The 22359-nt window shown below is 42.2% G+C and overlaps 1 protein-coding gene across 1 annotated transcript in view; it reads right to left on the bottom strand.

Annotated features, from left to right (window-relative positions):
- Nucleotides 1-22359, bottom strand: part of PTPRC (protein tyrosine phosphatase, receptor type C) — a 118644-nt gene that overhangs the window by 36213 nt on the left and 60072 nt on the right. The window contains 13 exon segments of the mRNA XM_003130596.6: nucleotides 593-801; nucleotides 2251-2409; nucleotides 5126-5245; nucleotides 10747-10773; nucleotides 10776-10889; nucleotides 12244-12285; nucleotides 12288-12311; nucleotides 12314-12343; nucleotides 12346-12414; nucleotides 13756-13971; nucleotides 16285-16311; nucleotides 17191-17271; nucleotides 18872-19018. Of these exon segments, the coding sequence (XP_003130644.5) occupies nucleotides 593-801; nucleotides 2251-2409; nucleotides 5126-5245; nucleotides 10747-10773; nucleotides 10776-10889; nucleotides 12244-12285; nucleotides 12288-12311; nucleotides 12314-12343; nucleotides 12346-12414; nucleotides 13756-13971; nucleotides 16285-16311; nucleotides 17191-17271; nucleotides 18872-19018 (1265 nt within the window).

The raw sequence follows: 22359 nt of genomic DNA, 5'->3' as shown, positions 1-22359 counted from the left end.
TTCCCAGGCTAAGGGTAGAATCAAAGCTGCAGCTGCAGGTCTACACCACAGCCGTGGCAATGACAGATCCAAGACATATTTGTGACCTGCACCACAGCTCACGGCAACCCAGGTCCCTCAACCCACTGAGCGAGGCCAGGGATGGAACCCGCATCCTCATGGATACGAGTTGGGTTCTTAACCAGCTGAACCACAACAGGAACTCCTATTTCTACTATTTTCTAATGTAATGTACCTGTAAACAAGTTTGTAATTAAAAAGTCACATTAGTTAAAATAAATAGCCAAGGTGAATAAGAAAGAGAGTAGAGGAATCATCCATTGTGCACAAAATGTTGTGTTTCTTGATGCAGGGGCCACCCTTTAACTGTGAGTCAGGTTGAAGGTCAAAAATATTCCAACAAAATCTTTGCTGTAAACCACTGTATTTAGGACTAAAGACAAAAAGTTTGGAGTCAAACTTTCAAGGCTTTAAAAGACACCAGAGCTTCTCAAGCTCATGGGAGCACCAGTCTTTGCATGATTTAAGGATGGCAGAATAACCACTCTCATGGATACCTGTTCTGTAGGGGTTGCAGAAATGGCAGTCTTACCTGAAATGTATATTCTGTTGAATAGCTAAGATCTTTTACTAAGAAGTTGCATGTGTCGTTGAAGTAAGTTTTCTTCTCGGAATCTCCAATGAGGACCTTCAGGACGTAATTCCCAGGGGGGCCATTAAGGTCGGTAGGAGGCGTACAAGTCACAGTCATGCTATTATCTGTCTTCCGTGAAACGTGAATGTTTCTGACTTTGCTTGGCGCTATCAAAAGGAAGCCAGACATGTGGCTTTAATCACCTGGCAAATGCCTATTTAAATTCCTTGGCAATATATGTGTCCAACATAAATGATGTGAAGTGCTCATTGGGGGGGGGGTTTATAGATGGGGGAGTTAGGGTAGAACATACACGCAAAAGTTATCACAAAACACCTGAGAAGAAATTATATATTCAGGCATTGAATATTAGCATATAAAACCATGAGATTGTTTGCAATTTCCCCAAAGAGAGTGTGCAGAAATGAAAACGAGAGAAAGGAGGTGGGGAAGAGCAGGGAGGGGAAAGGGGGTGACTGGGAAACCCCAAAGGCCTCCAGACAATCCAGGTCCTCCTTTCTGAGACTGGTAGCCTCACCCTTTCAGGCACCTACCTGTTGGATTCCTCAGCAGCAATGGATTATTCTATGATAGCACGGAAACTCAGGAAAATAACAAAAGCATAAAGCTTGAAAACCTAGATTTTTTTTTTTTCTTTTTACAGCTGCACCTGTAGCATATGGACGTTCCCAGGGTCCAAGCAGAGTTGCAGCTGTAGGCCTACGCCGCAGCCACGGCAACACCAGATCTGAGATGCCATCTGTGACCTAGGCTGCAGCTTGCAGCAATACTGGATCCTTAACCCACTGAGTGAGGCCAGGGATGGAACCTGCCTCCTCAGAGAGACAGTGTTGGGTTCTTAACCTGCTGAGCCACAACAGGAACGCCGAGAAGCTAGATTTTTGAAACCAGAATTCAAATGACATCCAGAGCATTTTATGTGCAGCCCTGAATGAGACAAGTTTTCTTTGTGAGCCTGGTGCCAGTTAGGGTCCCTGGAGCCATAGATTCAGGGGTATTTCTTATTCCTTGACCCTAATGGACATGACAACCCCCCAGACACAGATCTAGCTTTGAACCTGGGCTCTGTGGAGCCCATCATACAGATGGCAAGAGCCAAATGAATGTAAAATGTGACATGAAATAAAATGGTAGGTAGTTCACTGTAACAGAGAAGAAACTGCTAACAAAATAAAATGTTTTCTGAGGCCTTTCGTCATGTAGCCAGAGGTCAGCCAGTGACGGCTTTATGACTGAGGTCTTCTAGGTGCCTGAAGGCCGTCAATTATTTCTAGGTAATAAAGAAAATAATAAATAATGCATTTTCTCTAAGTTGGTTAATTGCCCTGAAAGCGAATACATTTTGCCAGTTCCTGTGCCCTCCGGCTTCATTCTTACAATTCTATGATTCTACCTGAAGGATGCAAAGAACCCAAGATAAGAATTTTTAACTTGTTATATTTTTAATTATTAGCAACCCTAGATGTTAACAAAAAATGTGCCAGATCGACGTTGTTTCCCACCTGAAAAGAAAAGGTACCTGTGCTGTAGGTTACAGGGTTGGAACTTGGTGCCTCATCATTCATAGAGAAAAAGCACTAAAGTTCATAACTTACCCGCTGCGTTTGTTCGAAAGTCACATTTTGCTTTAGTTCCATTACGCTCTGCTTTTCCCTTGACAGAGGCATGTAAGGTTACATGATATGTTGTATAGGGTTTCAATTGTTTCAAATCATATGAGGTCAGGCTTTCATTCAGAGTGACGCATTCTGGATCTCAGGGGGAAAAAAAAAGCATTTATGAAATCATCAAAAGTCAGGATTACCACCTATTTAATTTGGCGTCCACGTTAAACCATTCCGAGCTGACCCCAAACTGAGTGATTGCGAAAGGACAACACCCTTGATGCTCAGAAGAACATCCAATCCTCAGCAAAGGTCCTGAACACATGTGATCCCTCTAAACTCAAAGATTCCACAGTTAGGGCTTCATGATATTAATTTGGGACATAACGTACTGAATGGTTCAGACACATCTATAAGGAGGGTCTCTTCTCTCTGAGAAAACACAACCCACCGTAGACATCATGAAATTTCTTTTTTCTATTTAGCAAACCTTTTTTGGATATTTAACCTCCAAACGTTGAACTTTGGTATTAGCTATGGTTATGGACTTGAGATGCAGAATCTACGTAATCACCCATTAAGGGGTCTACTCTGCCCTCTTGGTCAGTCATGGGGGGCTGAGGCAATCCAGGAAAGCTTTACACTGGCAGTAGACTCTAAGCTGTTTGCCGAAAAATGAGCGAGGTTGAGTAGGTGTAAGGGGGGGAGGAAAGCTTTCAAAAGGAAGGAAGGCACAAGCCTGACGAGGACAGCAGACTCTGCCTAGGTAGGCACCTGAGAGGTGGGAACTTGCTTACGGTGTGTTGCATTCACTAGCCACCGACTAGTCTTGAGTAGCCTAGTGCCACCAAGATAGATAGATTAAAGAAGGTTTGAAGAAGGTTTGAAAGGCAGGAGGTTATTGACTCTGAATTGCAGTGAAAATAATAACAATAATAATAATAATAATACTGGCAAGGATAAAAACAATGAATAGATGATGCTGTGTGCCCAGCACAGCTCTGAGTAGTCCACATGAGTTAAGCCTCCATCGCCCCAAGCCTATAAGTTGGCTCCTTTGATATCATCCAGTTTTACAGATGAGGAAACTGAGACCCAGAGACCTTAGCCATCTGCCCAGGATCTTGCAGGAAAGGAAGAACAGAGCCCCAGTTACGGAGGTCCCGGCCATGCTTTTCACCATGGTGCAAACTGTCTGGGAAGGCAGAGGGGACGAGGCTCTGCTGGGGGACCAAGCTGTTTGCTCCCCTTGGACACTTCTCCGGTCCAGCTGGACATGCCAACAGACTTGCAGAAACAGCATAAGCAAACATCTTGCACGTGCTCACATCTTGTCTCTGTTGCTTATCCATGACATGGAGATAACAGTTATTATCTGTACTCCGCCACAGGATGCTGAGCAGCCAGTGAGATAAAGTGTCTGTGCTAGCTTGGTTCAGTGCCGATTTTCTCAGAAATCCCCTGAGCTGGAGTTAATTGATTTATACCTGTCAGTGCAGCTGCCAAGTCCTTAGGGAGAATTCTCTTAGGACAGGAAAGGTGTGAGCTCAATAAAGGGGCAGGTGGTACCCCTGCCCCCCCCCAACTCATAGCTCCTGCCCATCCCTCATAGGGAGCCTGGCTGCTGGGACAAAGATCAGCTTTGAACTCAGCTACCCTGCAAAGGTCAAGATGTCATTTTCAAGGTCCATCTGGCTTCCACTCAGGAACCTAATTTTGTCTGTTTGCAGATATAACCTTACACACTTTCTGCATCAGAATAAATTTCACTGATGTTTTTCTGCGACCCTTTTAAGTTAGCCAATGTGACAAAAGTTTGGACCAGCACATCTTTTTTTTCCAAAGATATTGTCATTTGGGACATCATACTTAGATGGTTCAAAACAGTCATTTCCAACTGTCAAGGGTTTTGAACTTTGGCTGAAAGGGCAACGTACTTTATACGAGCATCTCGAGGGGTCAAACTGGAGCTGCAGCTGCCAGCCTACACCACAGCCATAGCAATACTGGGATCCAAGCCCCATCTGTGACCTACACCACAGCTCATGGCAACACCAGATCCTTAACACACTGAGCCAGGCCAGGGATCGAACCCACATCCTCATGGATACTAGTCAGGTTCATAACCCACTGAGCCACAATGGGAACTCCCACATGTTCATTTTTGTTCACCCAGTTTTTTGTGTGTGTATCAGCTGGAGTCAGCTTTGGCTGCTGTTTGTGGTCCAGAATAATGAGTTCAAACCAGTGCAGCCCACTTCCCTAACTTTTGGAAGACAGAAAGGAGTATTGTCTTCCAGAGAGTTTTTTTTTCCTCTAGGCTTTGGTATGGAAATAATCTTCTTGGAGCTAAGAAGACCAAGAAGAATGAGTTCGTATGGGGGTTGTTCTTAGCTACAGTAGTTTCAGAGGCTGGGGAGCCCAGAGTGAGTAGAAGCAATTCTAAAATCAAGGCAGTTAGCACACCCATCATGGTCGCGGTAGAGAGAGCTCCTAGACTCACTAGCTCCACCCACATATCTAGCGCTTTCCAATCTTCCACTTATCTTTCCTGATATAGAATCCAATTCCATTCAAGTTACCTTGATCAGAGTTCCCGTCGTGGCTCAGTGGTTAACGAACCCGACTAGGAACCATGAGGTTGCAGGGTTCAATCCCTGGCCTTGCTCAGTGAGTTAAGGATCCAGCATTGCCATGAGCTGTGGTGTAGGTTGCAGATGCAGCTTGGATCCTGCATTGCTGTGGCGGAGGCCGGTGGCTACAGCTCTGATTCAAGCCCTGCCTGGGGAACCTCCATATGCCCCGGGAGAGGCCTTAGAAAAGGCAAAAAGACCAAAAAAAAAAAAAAAAAAAAAAAAAAAGTTACCTCCATCACTCCGATAACAAAGAAAGAACTTATGAAATACACTGTTAGGTGGTTTCCAGGTCACATGTCCTTCCTGAGAACTTTTATTAGAACATTCAATATCCTGAGGGGTTCCTGGACCTGTTAAAAGAATGAGAATATAAAACATGGAAAAGAAGACACGGAAAATATTCTTCATAGTACGAGCATGGATTACTAAAACCCATAGTCTGATCATTTGTGAATATGAGCGTGGATTACTAATAGCTATATTTTGATTAATTAGGACTTGATGATGAAATTAAAAGAAAGAAACATGAAGGTTACTTTGGAGGTCACTTAACAGAGTAAAGGTCAGTCCAGGATGGCATTTTCCACTGCTTTGAGAAAAAAAACCCTGAAACTCCCCCTTTTCCTCTCATGGGTATTCTTGTCTGGCTAGCTTTTCCATTGTGCTGGAAATCTGCCCTCAGTTTAGGGCTGATCAATTTAATAGTCATTATTGGAGTAGAACGTGTCATTGCTTCCAGTAACTCGTCATCAGAACTTGCGATGAAGAATGTAATAAATGCTTACATCAAAATGATGAGGTATAATTCACATGAAAACACACCCCTCAGGGACACGCATTTATAGAACCACGGTCACAATCAGATGCATAACATTTCTGCCGTACCCAGGAAGTTCTGTGTAGCTCCCAGGCAAGGGAGTTTCCCTGCCCAACCCAAACACCCTCTGAACTGACTGCCCTCTGTTACTACAGACTGGTATCTGCTTTCATTTCGTATAGATTAAGTCCAACAGAGAGGACTTTTTCATATGTAGCATAATGTTCTGGAGAGTACATTCATGTTGTTGCGTGCATCAATAGTTCCTTTTTTTTAAAATTTATGAGTAGTATTCCATGATGAAGAGACCACCTTTAATCTATGCATTCCCCGTTGATGGACGTTTCATTCTTTCCAGGCTTTGGCTACTATGAGTGAATCCACCGTGGACAGGTGTGTAGACGTCTCTCTATGGATATAGCTTTTCCTCTTTGGTAAATCCTTGGAGGGAAATTTCTGGGCAAGCAATTGCCTTCTCACCAATAGGGTTGTTACGTGTTTTTAATTTTAGCCATTTTCGTCGGCGTGTGATGCCATCATCATCTCCTGGTTGTTTTAATTTGGATGTCCCTGTTGACTAATAATATTGGGCATATTTTTATGTGCTTCTTGGCCTTTCATGTATCTTCCTCCGTGAACCATATGCTCAAGATGCTTGCCCACTTTAATTGGGTTCCTTGATATCTTATTTTGTATTTAGAAGAGGTCTCTACATACTCTGGCAAAATGGTCTGGGTTGAGATTTTTATTTTGGAGTTGTTCGCAATGTAGGGATTGCTCTTTTATTTCCTTAATTTTAATGGCTTCATTCAAAGAGCAAGAATGGTTAATTTTTAGGAAGTCTGTTTTCTAAATTTTTTTTTTTTTTAGTCTTTTGTTGTTGTTGTTGCTATTTCTTGGGCCGCTCCCGCGGCATATGGAGGTTCCCAGGCTAGGGGTTGAATCGGAGCTGTAGCCACCGGCCTACGCCAGAGCCACAGCAACGCAGGATCCGAGCCGCGTCTGCAACCTACACCACAGCTCACGGCAACCCCGGATCGTTAACCCACTGAGCAAGGGCAGGGATCGAACCCGCAACCTCATGGTTCCTAGTCGGATTCGTTAACCACTGAGCCACGACGGGAACTCCTAAATTTTTTTCTTTTAGGATTCCTGTGTTTATGTGTCCAGCTAAGAAACTGTTGCCTTCACTAAAGTAGCAATGAGTTTTCTAACATCTTTGTCTAGACATTCTATAGTTTTCGTTTTAATGTTTAGGTCTACAATTCGTTTTGAGTAAATTTTCGTGGTTGTTGAGAGATAAAGGTTGATGTGTTCCCCCCTCGCCCGCCCCACTGTAGGGATAACTTAAAAAAATCCAGTAACCAAACAAATATCCAAATAAATACATAACAAAAAATCCTTTCTCCCACTGAATTGCCTTTGCATTTTTATAAAAAAATAAAAATATTTTCCTGGGCTTTCTATTTTGTCACAGTGATTTATAAAGACTGTATTGATTTCACACTTAGTATCCAAAAAGTGTTGATTTTTTTCTAGATATGCTGAGGACATGATGTCACTGGAGCTTTATTTTTCTTCTTGTGGTTTTCAGTTGTTTTGGGAGGCTCCCTGGAGATGGATTTTGGAAGCTCCCTCAGTCCTTAGCTACCCATTCCTCCCACATGAAATGCAGAATCACCTTAGCATGCCCTGTTGAAAACCCTGTAATATTATAATTAATAAACAAGTTCATCAATGAGGCAGATCTTAGGATCAATACAGAAAAATCAATTGTATGTCTACACACTGGCAATGAACCATAATAAGCAGGAATACATGTAAACCTAGGAACGCATTTAACAAAAGAACTCTAAGACTTGTACCCTGAGAACTACAAAACATTTTTCAAGAAAGTAGGTGAATCAACAAAAGCGTGGGTTTTTTGTATTTTTTTTTAAGAATGTAGCTTCTTTTGCAATGGTCTTGACAAATTTTCCCTCTTTCCTGAATAAAATGACATGTAAAATGGTTAAATTGCTATTTTCAAAGGCTGTGTTACCAGAATAAATCTTACTCAGTAATGATGCCTTTTTTTAAGACCATACTTTTTTAGAGCCTTTCTAGGTTCTTAGAAAAATTGGGGGTGGGGAGGAGCATACAGAGATAGTCTGTGTATCCTTTGCTCTCACACATGCACTGCCTCCCCAGTTATCAACATCCTGCACCTGAGGGGTGCTTCTGTTACAATTTATAAACCCCTGACGCATCATTACCACCCAGAATCCACCATTTACACTAGGCTCACTCTTGGTGTTGCACATTCAATGGGTTTGAACTAATGATTGGACAGGTATCCAATCCATTATCACATTGTCACACAAAGTATTTTCACTGCCCTAAAATCCTCTGTTTCTGTCTCTTCATCCCTCCCTCCCCTCCAGCCCCTGGCCAGTCATTGATCTTTTTATTATCTCCAGAGTTTTACCTTTTCTAGAGTGTCACATCATGAAACCATCTGGTATGCAGCTTTTTCAGACTGGCTTCGTTCACTCATTAACATGCATTTAAGCTTCTATGTCTTTTCATGGCTTGATAGCTCATTTCTTTTTAGGGCTGAATAATATTCCATTGTCCAGATGGATCCCAGTTTACCCATTCACCTACTCAAGGACATCTTGGGTGCTTCCAGGTTTTGCAATTATGAATAAAACTTCTATAAACATCCACATGCAAGTTTTTATGTGGACATGAGTTTTCGACTCCTTTGAGTAAATACCAAGGAGTGTGATCACTGGGTGGTATGGTAAGATATGTTTAGTTTTCTAGAAACCTTCAAAGTATCTTCCAAAGCGATACCCAACCAGCAATGAATGAGAATTCTTGTTTCCATTCTTGCCACCTTTTGGTACTGGCAGTGTTCTAGATCTGGCCATTCTGAAGGTGAGTAGTAGTATCTCGCTGTTATTTTAATTTTGCTCATTACATATGACACGGAGCACCTTTTCATAGGCTTATTTGTCATTTGCACATCTTCTCTGGTAATTACATATTTTATAATGTACAAAATGATCCACTTTGCTAATATTTCATTTACTGGTTAGTATCTATGTTCATAGGACAGGCTAGCCTATAGTTGCCTTAGCTTTGCCCAAGTTTAGTATCCAGATAACATTAACCCTAAGCTTATCCCACTTCTTAACAATAATCAAAGTGAGTTGATAGATTGCCATGTTTTCTCTACTGTGGAATAGTTTGGATAAGATAGGAACTAAGCATTCTTTGAATACTGGCAAACTTGCCTTTATGTTTTTCCTTTTTTAAGGGGCAGGTAAGGTAAGCAGACAAGAAATGTGAAGTGAGTGGAAAGGTATTGGATTATAAGTTTAATTCTAGTTCTTCCAAGGTGATCGTCCATAATTCATGTTCTAAAAATTGTCCATTTCATCTAACTTTCTTTCTTTCTCTTTCTTCGTTTCTTCCTTTCTTTCTCCCTTCCTTCCTTCCTTCCTTCCTTCCTTCTTGCTTTCCTTCTTGCTGTGGCATGCAGAGGCTCGATGTACTATCTCAGTTCCCAGATCAGATATTGAACCTGGGCAGCAGTGTTGAAAGTGCCAAGTCCTAACCATTAGACCACAAGGAACTCATAACTTTTCATATTTGATTCAATTTTCTTTATAATCTGAAAATTTCTACAGTATTTTTAATTTCCTTTTTTAAAACATGGGAGAAGTTTATTTTGCTAGAGGTCTATTTTATTACCCTTTTCAGACATAAGCCCTTAAAATGGTTAATAAATTCTTGCTATTTTTCGTTTCTTCTTTCTTTCCATAACTTGTACTTCAAACTTTATTTTCTCCTTTCTACTATCATTGCATTCATTTACTGGTTCTTTTGCAAGCCCGCTCCATTGATTTTCATTCAATAAAGAGCAAAGTGATCAAAGTTCCCATAAAATATCACTTGAAGTAATTCCCCCTAAATATGTTTTTACTCAAGTCGGGATATCTTTGCTTCAAAAGATGAATTTAGGCCATTTATATTTATAGTGACTTATGACATCTTTTGACACGTCTCTGCTATTTCACCTGTTATTGCCTACTTAGTATTCTTTCTTTTCCTCCTTCCATGCTGCCTTTTTCTTATTCCTTCCCCTCCCCCTGCCCCACCCAGGCCCTTTTATCTTCTTCTCCTCCTCCCTCCCCCTCCTTTGCCTTCTTTCGCCCTCCTACTCTCTCACATTTTCTTCTCTTCTTCTTCCTCCTCCTTCTCTCCTCTTCTTCTTTCTCCTCTTCCTCCTTTAACATGTGGAATTTTTCAACATTCCATAACTTTCTTCTGCTGCTTACAGGCAATGCCATCTAGTTATCTGTCCTTTTTTCATGTTTTTAGTGATAACTCATGAATTGTTTTACATGCAATCAACATATTTCCTAAGAGATTCTAAATTGAACTGGAATCCCTTGCTTCTACTAAGTATAACATGTAGTAGAAATGGGAAATTGACGTTTTAGCTTTTTTCACTTCCTTCTCCCCTCCATCTTCCAAATGCTATTATTTTCTGGACTTTCCTTTTCCAGTGGTTATTAGTTGTGATAGTCTTGTTATTACTTATACTGCTAACATTATAATAGTAACAATTATTATTATTTTGCCATAAACACGGAGCTCTACCATTGTATGTGACTAGCTTCTGGCTTACTTTACTCCTCTCAGAGTCAGGATTTGATAGGGGGCAGAGGCTGCAGGACAAAAGAGGACAATGATGCTACAGGATGAAAGAGGAAATGAAGTGGGAAACATGTGCACAAGCATTTCACATACCTCACAGTTTTGTTTCCACCATAATCTCACAGCAGCCTACAGTTTGCAAAAAAACTTGATGGAGGTTTGGATTCTCTATCATTTATTTCAAAACTCTACTTTAATAATGGACCCAAATCCACTTTCTGAAACCTTTTCTCTAAACTCAAAACATCATTTTCTGTGATTTTTGAAAAATCATGAGCATATAAAAAAGGAACTTTAACATATAAATGTAAGTAATATACTCACTTGCAAAATCGGTTTCAATAGTTTTATTTCATTGGCAAAAGCCCGGTGATTGTAAAACACTTGTGAACTACAAGTGTAAGTATGTTGAGGATAAAGATTTTCCACACCAAATTCTTTTTCTTTAGTTGATTGAATAGGTTTACCTAAAAGAAATACATATTGCCTATGAGGACATGGATACAATATATCACACTTAAATTTCATTATGGTTTTATAGCTGTAATGAATATTTATTGGGTTGAAAACCTATGAGTAAGGAGTTCCCCATGTGGCTCAGTGCTAATGAACCCAACTAATATCCATGGAGATAGAGGTTCAATCCTTGGCCTCGCTCAGTGAGTGAGTTAAGGATCTGACATTGCTAGGAGCTGTGGTGTGGGTCACAGACACGGCTCGGATCCCTCGTGGCTGTGGCTTTGGCATAGGCCGGCAGCTGCAGCTCTGATTCAACCCCTAGCCTGGGAACTTCCATATGCCATGGGTGTGACACAAAAAAACTAAGCAAATGGTCAAAACAAAAGGAAAAGAACCTGAGAACTGCTATAATAATGCTTGATTTTACCACACTCAATGTTAAAGAAAACATTAGGAAGTAGACCTGAATTTGAGAGTGTCTTGAATCTAACTGTTGAAATGAAGCATTAGATCAATGTTCTCTGCTCAGAAAGTGAGACTGCACTTGAGTTAGGCGATACCCTGTCGATATCTTAGATCCTGGGTATCTGTTCAACATGTGTCTGTTCTTGCTTCCTTCCTACTTCTTGTTTCTGAGCTTGTATCTCCCCATAACATGATGATTACAACAGAGTCATCCTCCATCCTCTGTGTGACAGCGTGTGGGTGTGTGTCTGTCTGTTCTGCCTTTATGGCCTAGCCCATGGCTATGCCAGGGGAGGGGGATTTCAACTCAATAAATTCAAATTAAAATAGATTAAGGTACTAAATAATTAATCATTAAAAACGTCTTAATTATGGCCCCCATGAACTTAAATTCATATTCCTGGGATCCCTTACTATTCTTTTCTAATTTCCTTTTATCGACGTCTTCTTGTAGTTGCTCATGAACATTGCTGAGGGGGGCTGACAAAGGAAACTCTTGGAATCACGTGATCCTGTGGTCATTTTCCCTTTCTAACAGTGTGTGTACCCTGATTTCTATAACTCCCTGCTCTGGTAATCTCTTCAATACTGCCTCGTGTATACAGTTGCCAAGAAAATTCTTATAAATTAATTGGTGTTACTATTTAAAAAAATATTTTTCAGATGGTATATGTGTCCATTTTGTGAATTCGAGCGGTATAGAGAATAAAATGCTTTGATGCCAAACATATCATGGACTGTGAGAGAGAGACTGAGATAGAGGATAGAAGAAGGAAGGAAAATAAGAAGGAAGGAAGGAAAGAGGAAGAGAGGGATGGATGGAGGGAGGGAAGGAAGGAAAGAAGGAAGAGAGGAAAGAAGGAAAGAAGGGATTACATAATATCTAGAAAAACTTACCATCATAGGGAAAAACTCTTCTGATGGGTGTTGAATTCTTACAGCACATTGAAAACTGTATGTAAGTTTCCTTCATCACAAGAAAAATTGCCACTGTTCTCCACCTCAAACAAAGAGAAGTATTTGCTTTTTCAGGCTGTACACAGTCTTCCAACTTAAACTTTGTAGGATCTGTTAAGAAAAAGATATAAAAATAGATGAAAAAAATTTTTTAAAAATTCTTTTTTTAAAAATTTTTTACTTTTGAAAAATTCTAACAACTCTCAGGGTTTTGCTTTTTTTTTTTTGATTCTCTAAGTTTACTCTTTTTAATACCATACATATTGGTATCCTTTCATTTAGAATTACACTTCCTTTTAAAAATGGAACCCAATGTAAATGTCTAGATAAAACTGCATTTTTTTTTTGTTTTTGTTTTTTAGGGCTGCACTCGCAGCATATGGAGGTTCCCGGGCTAGGGATTGAAATGCAGCTAAAGCTGCTGGCCTATGCCATGGCCACAGCAATGCAGGATCTGAGCCATGTTTGCAACCTACGGCAACGTCAGATCCTTAACCCACTGAGCAAGGCCGGGGACGGAACCCACATCCTCACGGATACTAGCTGGATTTGTTTCCTCTGCACCACAATAGGAACTCTCATTTTTTGCACCTTTTAAAACACTCATTCTATTTTGTTTTCTTATTTATGTCTTCAATTTATCATTTACTCTTTGATTTTTCATTGAATGATCATTACACAGAATAAGGAATCTCCCTTCTTGGGGGAAGTATTTTTTTTTATTGTCATTTTCTGATCATTTATTTTAATCTGTTTTTAATTGATCATTTATTTTAATAATACTTAGAAAAAAAGAATAAGTTAAATGGCATCTTTTTCAAAACATCAGACTTGAACCCATCTAAATGTTAATAATTCAATCTGTGTTCTCAAATTATTGAAAGACGTGAGATTCAACAAATGTACAGTCCCTGAATCCCTTCTTAAAAACACATCTTGTGAAGGTAGTTTAGTACATTAGTCCTCTTTCCAGTAGTAGCTTAGCTTGATCGCCTTAGCATAACTAACACACTCTCTTTTTTTTTGGTGAAAGTACTTTTGTTCTTTCCACAAACATCAAATCTTTGACATTGTACCTCCCTCCCCACAATATTCCGGGCACACATGTATTTGAAAGGATTAATACGTGCACATGTATATTTCATGACTTGAATTCCACAGAGGAGGAAAAAAGAAAGCTTATGCATCATCACTCAGTGGGGTAAGTTCTATCTAATCTACATAAAGCACTCTATTTGAGAGGTATAGGGAGACAGGTAAGGGGAAAACAGAGAAGGCTCATCTGAGGTTTCCATTGTCACTGGGTCAGGAGACCAGAAGGTCCACCCACGGGCTTCCTACTGCCCTCTCTCCTGGTTCTCCCACCAGCTGATCCCTGAACATGAGGACATGCCACATGCAAAATGGCACTGTGGGTTGTTAACACACAAGCAGAAATCAATGGACATTTACCTGGAGGTGTCTCTAAGAGGATTTGTTTAAAAGGAGGAACACATGAACTATGGGATAGGTTAACAGTCCTATGTTCACATTCCTGTAGGTTCTGGAGCATCTTTGCACAGTCTTGGGAGTCACACTGGACGTCAGATGCAAACATTACACTGTATGTTTTACTGTTCTCATTGTAAGTGTAAGTGTAGTTCACAGGGATATCCATGTATTTCTCTTCTAAAAGAAAAAAAAAAAACAGCAAGGGTAATCTTATTTTCAGAGCAAATAAACTTAACATTCAATGCAAACTCCTTAACACACTTTTTTTTTTTTTTTTTGGTCTTTTGTCTTTTGAGGGCCGCACCCGCGCGGCATATGGAGGTTCCCAGGCTAGGGGTCGAACCGGAGCTGTAGCCGCCAGCCTACACCACAGCCACAGCAACACGGGATCCGAGCCACGTCTGCGACCTACACCACAGCTCACAGCAACAACGCCAGATCCTTAACCCACTGAGCAAGGCCAGGGATTGAACCCGCAACCTCATGGTTCCTAGTCGGATTTGTTTCCGCTGAGCCACGGTGGGAACTCCAACACACATTTTTTTTTTTTTTTTAAATATCCAATCTCCAACAAGATATCTCCAGGAATGTAAAAAACAGAAGGGACACATCAGTGTCTCCAAGTTATCCTTCTGTAATTCACTTTACATCACTGCCCTACCAAGGGCCGAGGCTTGTGAGTTTGTATTTGGACAATTATCAGATTAATGTCTGTCTGACTGGACTACAAATTCCAAGAGAGCAAAAGTCCATCCATTTTGATCATAACTATAAGTCCAGATCCTTGTGTAAAACCTGTCATTAATAGGGCCTCCATAACCATTGAATTATGCAAAAATAAACAGCCTTCTCCTTCTCGCTTTAGCATTTCCCATGCTTTCTAAAATGTAGCACTTGATGATCTCGTTCTCCTGATCTGTGGAACATTAATTATTTAGAGACCACAGGTCTCATTATTCCTTTGCTTACGTAAGATTATCAATAACAACTCCGCTTAAGCACATTCTCTGAGTGTCAGCTCACAGTCTCCTCTTTGTTTAAATGGATTCCATTGACTGGTAAAAAATATCTTTTCAACACGCAATGATTTACCCACTCATTTTTAGTGCAACAAAAATTATGAAGCCCTTATTTTGCTTAAGACTGTGTCTGGAGCCATAGGAATACAGAATACCATCAGCTCTGGGAATGGTAGGATCTAGCACGGAGACGGGCATGGGTAGGGGCTGCCGAAGAGAGGAAAATGCCTAAAACAAGATTATGCACAAAAGAATATGTAGTGGGGAAAGGGACGGGCCCTCCCAGAACAAAAGGAAGACAACATGCAGCATCCGCATCTGTGCGCAGTTCTGCAACAATGTAGCATAACCTGTGTCCACAAGCACAGGCTGCATTTGCAACTGTCTGCTCAAAAATTATAGAACACCCTATACGGGGGACAAAGGAATTCAGATGTAGCAGGAAAACTAATGGGGTGTATAAGGTGATGCCCCGCTGCGTTAGGGGCTCAGCCTTTGGATATGAATCTGCTGAGCCCATGCTGGCACAAATAAACGCTGCTTCCTGGCAAAACCCCTCAGTGTCTCGTTTCTCTGTACGTAAGTCCTGCAACAGATACAGGAGTAAAGAGGCAGAGCTGTCTGTTCAGACTGGAGGACCAGGAGAGGCTCTCCAGAGGCAGTGACTCTGCATTTTAAAATGTGAGCAGGACATAGAAAAATTAATGGGGGAGAGAGGTGGCAGATGAAGATGGTGTGGCATTCCCAGGTAGAGGAAGAAGAGCAGGTGTGGACACAGGAACAGGAAGAAACCCATTTAAAGAAAAGTACGAGTAGTTCCACGCTATGGCAGTAAAAGTGTAAGGAGGTGATAATGAGAGAGGGACCTGGCCAGGAAACTTCCCATGAATTAAGCAAACACATGAAGGCTGATGTTTGCACCAAATGTACAGAGAGTTAAGGAAGGCAGGGATTCCTGCGCCGAGATTTAGAAACACGTAGATGAGCCCTGGCTGTGAATAAGGACTCTGCTTCCACTGAGAACAGAGGAACTAAAGGGGGGGAAAGATGGACACAAGCTGTTCTCAAGCAATCTGCTTTGAGCAGAATCCTAGAGAAAAAAAAGAAACGTTCGTCTAGATTAGCTTTAACGGTATCCTTCCCGTTTCATATTTATCATTGCACTGACCCCTCCCCGCAGCCCCCGAACAAAATCATCCCACTTTACCAATATGCAAACTAAAGTTAAGTAGCTCCACCAAAGTTGTTGGGCTACTAACCATCCATCCTGGTCTGAACGTGACCTCAAAGCTTCTTGCCCTGAAGGAACCTTGCTCTTTAGAGTTGGAGCTAATCATTGGTAAGCAATTAGAACCAGTGAGTTTAGCTTGTTGGGGGGCGGGGGGGGTTGTCAGAAACTTGGAATAAAACAGGAAACCATTCAAGTGCTCTTCAAAAGTGATATATGTTGCTGCTAGGTAGACGAACTTACCACAGGATGGCTTCGGCGTAGTCGGAGCTGTGATAGAGGAAAAAAAAAGAGAGAATGCAAATTATCAAAATTGCCATTTAGAATACCTCTGCTGTATTTTGGAGTACCTTTTGGAAAAGTGTGGTGGAATGGTGACATGTCTGGCTATTCTTACAGCCCAAAGCATTTTAGAAATTTTCATCCCCTTAATGAATCCCAAAATTGATGTATATAGGTATAACCTCTAGAAAGTTCTGTTTATACCTTTGTTTAAAAAACAATCAGAAAACAGGCAAGGGCGGCTGCATTCTGTGGTTTAACTTTGTAAGGTCTTTTCCTATATACCTCTTCCAGGGTAACACTTTGCTCTGTCCACCAACTGAGACATATCTTGCATGGGCATATATATTGAACTCAAGAATTGGGTGGAAATGCGGTTTGTGGACGCCAAGAGATCTCTGCTGATCTGGTCCTTGATTTGGAAGAAACTGGGGGGAGATGATGCCCTCGCACACTCTGCCTGGCTGACCCGAGAGACACCACCCACGCCTGGACCTTCATGTCTCTGCGCCCCATACGCATGGCTGGGGTTCTGTGGTCTCTCCTCTGCTACTGATCTCTTGGAACAGAGAGCCCCTCTGATAGAATGATTCTTTTTCATACTAATACCGACACCCAGAATTAGAGAAAGAAGTCCTAGTATAGCTGGTCATTTCTCTACACGTTTCCAGGAAGGACACAAACAACCCGGGGGTGGGGGGGGTGCTATTGCCAGGATGTCATAGGCTATCCCAGTAACATCGTTAGAACTCGCAGTTGAACTTCTCGAAAAAAAGCCCAGGGTAGAGCCAATGGAAGCCCCTTCTGTGACCATGTCCCAAGCGCGTGGTGGCGATGTGACTGCATGACTGGGGGTCAGGTTGTCACCTATGGTTGAGAGAGCAGCGGTGGAGAAAATGCTTGCTGAAGTGGTCAGAGAGGATGGTGCAGTGAACGTGGTGGGCCCATCTGGAAGGAAATGAACAGAGGAATCACAGTTAATGGAGCTGGTCATGTGGAAGGGCAAGGGGGAAACTCATTAGCAAAGATCAGGTCTTAATGGAATCTTTGCTAGAGGCATCTTCCTAATTTGAACGGACAGGTGTTTGTTGTCAAAAGAAGAAAGGGAAGAGTTCCCACTGTGGCCCAGTGGGGATGGGTAGCATCTCTGCAGTGCCAGGACTTGGGTTCGATACTCAGCCCCGCACAGTGGGTGAAAAGACCCAGCATTGCCGCAGCGGCAGCATAGGTCCCAACTTCCACCTGGATCTGATCCCTGGCCTGGGAACTCCATATACTGTGGAGCGGAAAAAAAAAAAAGAAGCAAAAGAAAGAAGGAAAGAAAAGAAGGAAGGAAGGAAGGAAAGAAGGAAGGAAGGATGGATGGAAGATAGGGAGAGAGAGAGAAAGAGAAAGAAAGAAGGAAAGAAAGAGAGAAAGAGAAAGAATGAAGGGAGTTCCCATCATGGCTCATAAGGGTAATGAATCCGACTGGTATCCATGAGGTTGCAGGTTCAATCCTTGGCCTTGCTCAGTGGGTTAAGGATCCAGCATTGCTGTGAGCTGTGCTGAAGTTTGAAGACATGTCTCAGATCTGGTGTTGCTGTGGCTGCGGCCAGCAGCTGCAGGTTTAATTCAATCCCTAGCCTGCGAACTTCCATAGACTGCTGGTGGGGCCCTAAAAATCAAAAAAGCAAAAAGGAAGGAAGGAAAACAAGGAAAGGAGGGAAGGAAGCAAGCAAGAAAAAAGAAAGAAAAGAAAAAAAGAAAGTGAGTCAAAGATTTAAATGATAATTGTCCCCTGAAGAGGACTAAGAGTTGCAACAGTTGGAGCAAAATGTTACATAAGTTGAGAAGAAGCTATTCATTTCTTAGTATAATTCCGACTCCGTGTGCAGAGTCCCCTTCGAACTCCTCCTCACCCAGTATCTCCTACAACTCCCCTTAGTTTCATTACCAACAAAAATACGAGCTACCCTTTTGTACTCGTTAGTTCATCTCCGGGTTTTACATATTCTGCCCTCCCATTGGTCCTATCCTGATACCCATTTTTTTTCCCCATTGTACAGCAAGGGGATCAAGTTATCCTTACATGTATAAATTTTTTCCCCACCCTTTGTTCTGTTGCAGTATGAGCATCTAGACATAGTTCTCAATGCTACTCAGCAGGATCTCCTTGTAAATCTCTTCTAAGCTGCTGATACCCATTTTTTTAAAAGAAGGCATTGAAGGGTCTGAGCAATGTGTCCTAAAGTCAGCTAGAAAGTTGAAAAGGTGGCATTTGATTTCAGGGCTATATATAGGATGTTAAGGTTTGTCATCTTTTCTTTTTTGCCATAAATTTTTATCACATACATGATAAAAGAACATGCACCCAGGGGGGGAAAAATGCTCACTGGCATGTTAGCGTTTTGTTTTGTTTTTCGATTAATGAGTATCAATGGAGGAAAATGCATCAAATGGGAAACCTGCAATTCATATTTGGTGGGAAGTAAAAGAGCTGCATGAGAGGTTCAAGCGTCCATGACCTTATCCAGAACCTAAAGCACTTAGAGCAACACAGTCAAACCTGAGGCGTTATCTCTGGTGGTCGAGTTGGAGATGCGTGGAGGTGAGGCAGCAGGGCTGCTGCTGTGTGCAGGGTTGGGGATAGCTACGGTTGAAGTAGCTGTGTCTGCAGGCAAGGTGAGGGGGGTGGTCTTCATTCCTGGAGCACCTGCAATCAGAAAGGCCATCAGCACCACACCCCCTTCCTACCACAATGACAGTGGCCACACAGTCAGCGGATGCATGCTTATTAACAGAGGTGAAGGTGGAGCAGCAAACATTCAAGCACCCCTGCTACCTTGCAACGAAGCCCCATCTGCAACTGTACAGCAAGAGGAAATGACGTCCACTCTCTTAGAATAAAACATAATGGGAGACTATAGGAGAAAAAGCATATATATATATATATTTTTATGTATATATCCAGGTCACTTTGCTGTATGGTAGAAATTGACACAACACTGTAAACTAACTATAATTTTAAAAATCATATAGTTATAAACGTTTTTCAAGTAGCATGGCTTTTGGGACAATGTGCCACCTGTGAAGCTTTGGCATCAGAGCACATATTTTAAGAGTATCTGGGACCTCCAGGAGTTGTTCCCTAGCGGCTTAGCTGTGAAGGTTTCAGCATTGCCATGGCATGTATGGGTTCACATCTGGGCCTTGGGAACTTCCACGTGCCACAGGCACAGCAAAACAAACAAACCAACAAAAAACCTGGGACCTTGGGAGATAGCGTGGACCACAAATGGAGGTCAGCTGCCCTAGGCAATACGGAAGATGCCCAGAGTGGGTACCGCTGGCTGGTGCTGAGACCGCAGAGATGGAAGTGAGCTCTGAGGGTAAAAGGCTGTGCTGAGATTGGCCCCAGAGGAACGGCTGCCCGCCTCTGCCATGGCCTTGGATGGGGCACACCTCTCCGGGGAGGGACCCTGGGTGCAGGTGCTTCCTTCTAATTTTCTTAAAATAGAGCTGAAGGGGATCCTGCCTGTGCAGCTACTGAACTCGTTTTCTTTTTTGTTGTTGTTGTTTATTATTTTTTTTTCCCTTCCAGTTGAAGCTCACAATTCTACCTTCACTGAAGCGGCTCCCCTTCCCAGGAAAAAGCAACCTCGTTTAGAGCCGCAAAACATCACATTAGAGCGACAGCATCCCTTTAGTTTCTGATACAGATGAGCTAAGGGGTGCAGAATCAAGGGTGGTTGCCAAAAGCACCCACAGCACGTCGCATCGTTCTCCAGCACCACACCCAGAATCACTGCACAGGTGAGCGACGTGTATTCGCTGGGGACCAGCTAGATGCCTAGCACTACACTATTGTCCAGGCAAAAAATAGAGCTAGATCCTTTTTGAGTTTGTGTGGTCATTTCACTGTCAGGATCCCTGGGGTCACCAATTTCATGGTATAAGGTTGGTCCTGCACCTGCCTTGAGATGCTCTGTGTTGCAGAGCGGGAGGTACCCTCCAATCTCTCTCTCCCTCTCTCTCTCTTTCACACACACACACACACACACACACACACACACACACACACACACACACGCGTGCGCGCACATAGCACTGAACATGAATCTTCCCAAATTCTGAGTTTGGGTTCTCAGTTCAGTCTTAAAAGCCACTAAATCCCTACCCAAGTGTAAGTAAACCCCAGAATGGAATGAGTAACATAAACATCCATTTTTCACCTCTGGATACTCAAGGCACGGCTTCAACAGAACCAGAAGAGTAGAAAATGTTTGCTTTCTTTTAATCCTTAAAAAAAAGGTAGGCATACGGCTGGCCCTCTGTAAATTTTGGAATCAGTCAGGCTTGACTTCATCCCTCCTTCATACTTTTTTTTTCTACTTCTCTTTCACTAGCTCATTCTCTTTGCCCCTCCCCAGGGTCCCCTGTCCCCATGCCGGTTCTGAAGTCCCCCACTCTCACCCTTCCAAACCCCTTACCTTCTCTCTTCCTATGAAAACTACTTTCCCTGGTGGAGAATCTCAGCAATGGCCTAGGACTGGCAATTACAATTTTAATGAGGTCCATTAATAGATTTTTTAATGAGTGAAATTAACCACCGAGAGAGGAAAAATTCCTTGATGGGGCAAAGCAGACTAATCTGTGTGATGGTCAGCCCTCCAGAGCTATTTCCCGGCTCCTTCCCAGCCACAACGTCTGAATCCCTGCATTTGCTAAAAGCACCCAATCTTTGTACTGCAGTTCCTGTGGCAGCCAGAACTGGTGGAAGATGGTAGACAAGCTAGGGCAGTTCTCTTCCCAGCTTGTCATGATTTTTATGCCAAAGGAACAATCTTAATTCTTCAAAAAAATAATGACCATTTGACAGATTCCATCTTCCACACTGGAGCAAAAACTGCCAGGTTCCCCATTCATATCTTTAACTTTCAGGCACTCAGGTCAGAGCGTATATGCCTTTGTTACCTGAGAAACATGCTTATTTTTCAGGATAAAAAGGGCACCAGGAAAGGAGTACACACTGAGTGGGAAAGACAAGGCAGGGGCTATTTTGCAGTTTTTATAGACAGAGATGCTAAAACTGAAAGGATTTTGATGTTTTGAATGGAGAATATGAGCGTCTATTTTTTTCTATTATTTTAGGAACAATTTAATTGTGGGTATAATTTCTCAGTGCCCTTTAGTGGCAGTAGACACCACCTACTCTTCATTGTTTTTGTTTAGGTAGGATATCTTAGTAAAGAATTTGTGCATCTATTCTTTATTCCTAGTGAAAAGAAGTTCTCACTGCACAGTAACACCTGCCCAGGAAATAAATAAACATATAAAGCCCTGAATAATCTTCTGAACAGACTTCTTCTCTGTTCTCATCATTCTTCTTTATTAATTCATCTCTATTACAAGGACTTTTGTTACTCTGCCTCGTGGATTGAGGGTAACAACGAAAGTATAAAATTTCAAATTAATCCACCGCCAAATGCTACACGTGAGATGGTGCTTGGATTTCTTCACTCCTACGTAGATGGTAGTTCATGTAGTCTTCATAGCTGCACAAGTCTAAAGGGCCCGCAAATCGGAGTTGTCATTCTTGCAGAGAGCAGGGGTGAGTCCATAGAGGACGCCTTGGGGCCAGTGTCTGAGCACCTCATCCGGTAGAGGGCGCCCGCGGGTCTACGGGAGCCTCGGGTGAGGAGGAGATTGTGCTAATTAACAATGAGATCATTTCATCAATATCTCCCCACCGCAGATAAAAAAAAAAAATTAAATACCAGGAGGTTCTAAGGAGAAAACTGATATTATAGTTTACCAACTGTGAAAGGGCCCAGTCTCTTAAAGTTCAAGTCTGCCTGTTTTTAAGTTCACCTGCCAGGTGGGTAGCACCTGCATCCTCCGTTTACATATATGGGAGGCTCCCTGGGCTGATGCAGCCGGAGACGGCGCATGTTTCCAGGTGGCTTTTGTGACGTCTAGGTCATTATGACCCTTTGGAATTCTCCATCAGCTCCACAAACTGAAAGTGGGCAGAATAAGAAAAGAATACCCAAT

This window comes from Sus scrofa, chromosome 10 (assembly GCF_000003025.6).
Source record: "Sus scrofa isolate TJ Tabasco breed Duroc chromosome 10, Sscrofa11.1, whole genome shotgun sequence".
Lineage (NCBI taxonomy): Eukaryota > Metazoa > Chordata > Mammalia > Artiodactyla > Suidae > Sus > Sus scrofa.
Note: the sequence above shows the minus strand (reverse complement) of the source record. Positions and strands in the feature narration are given on the sequence as shown.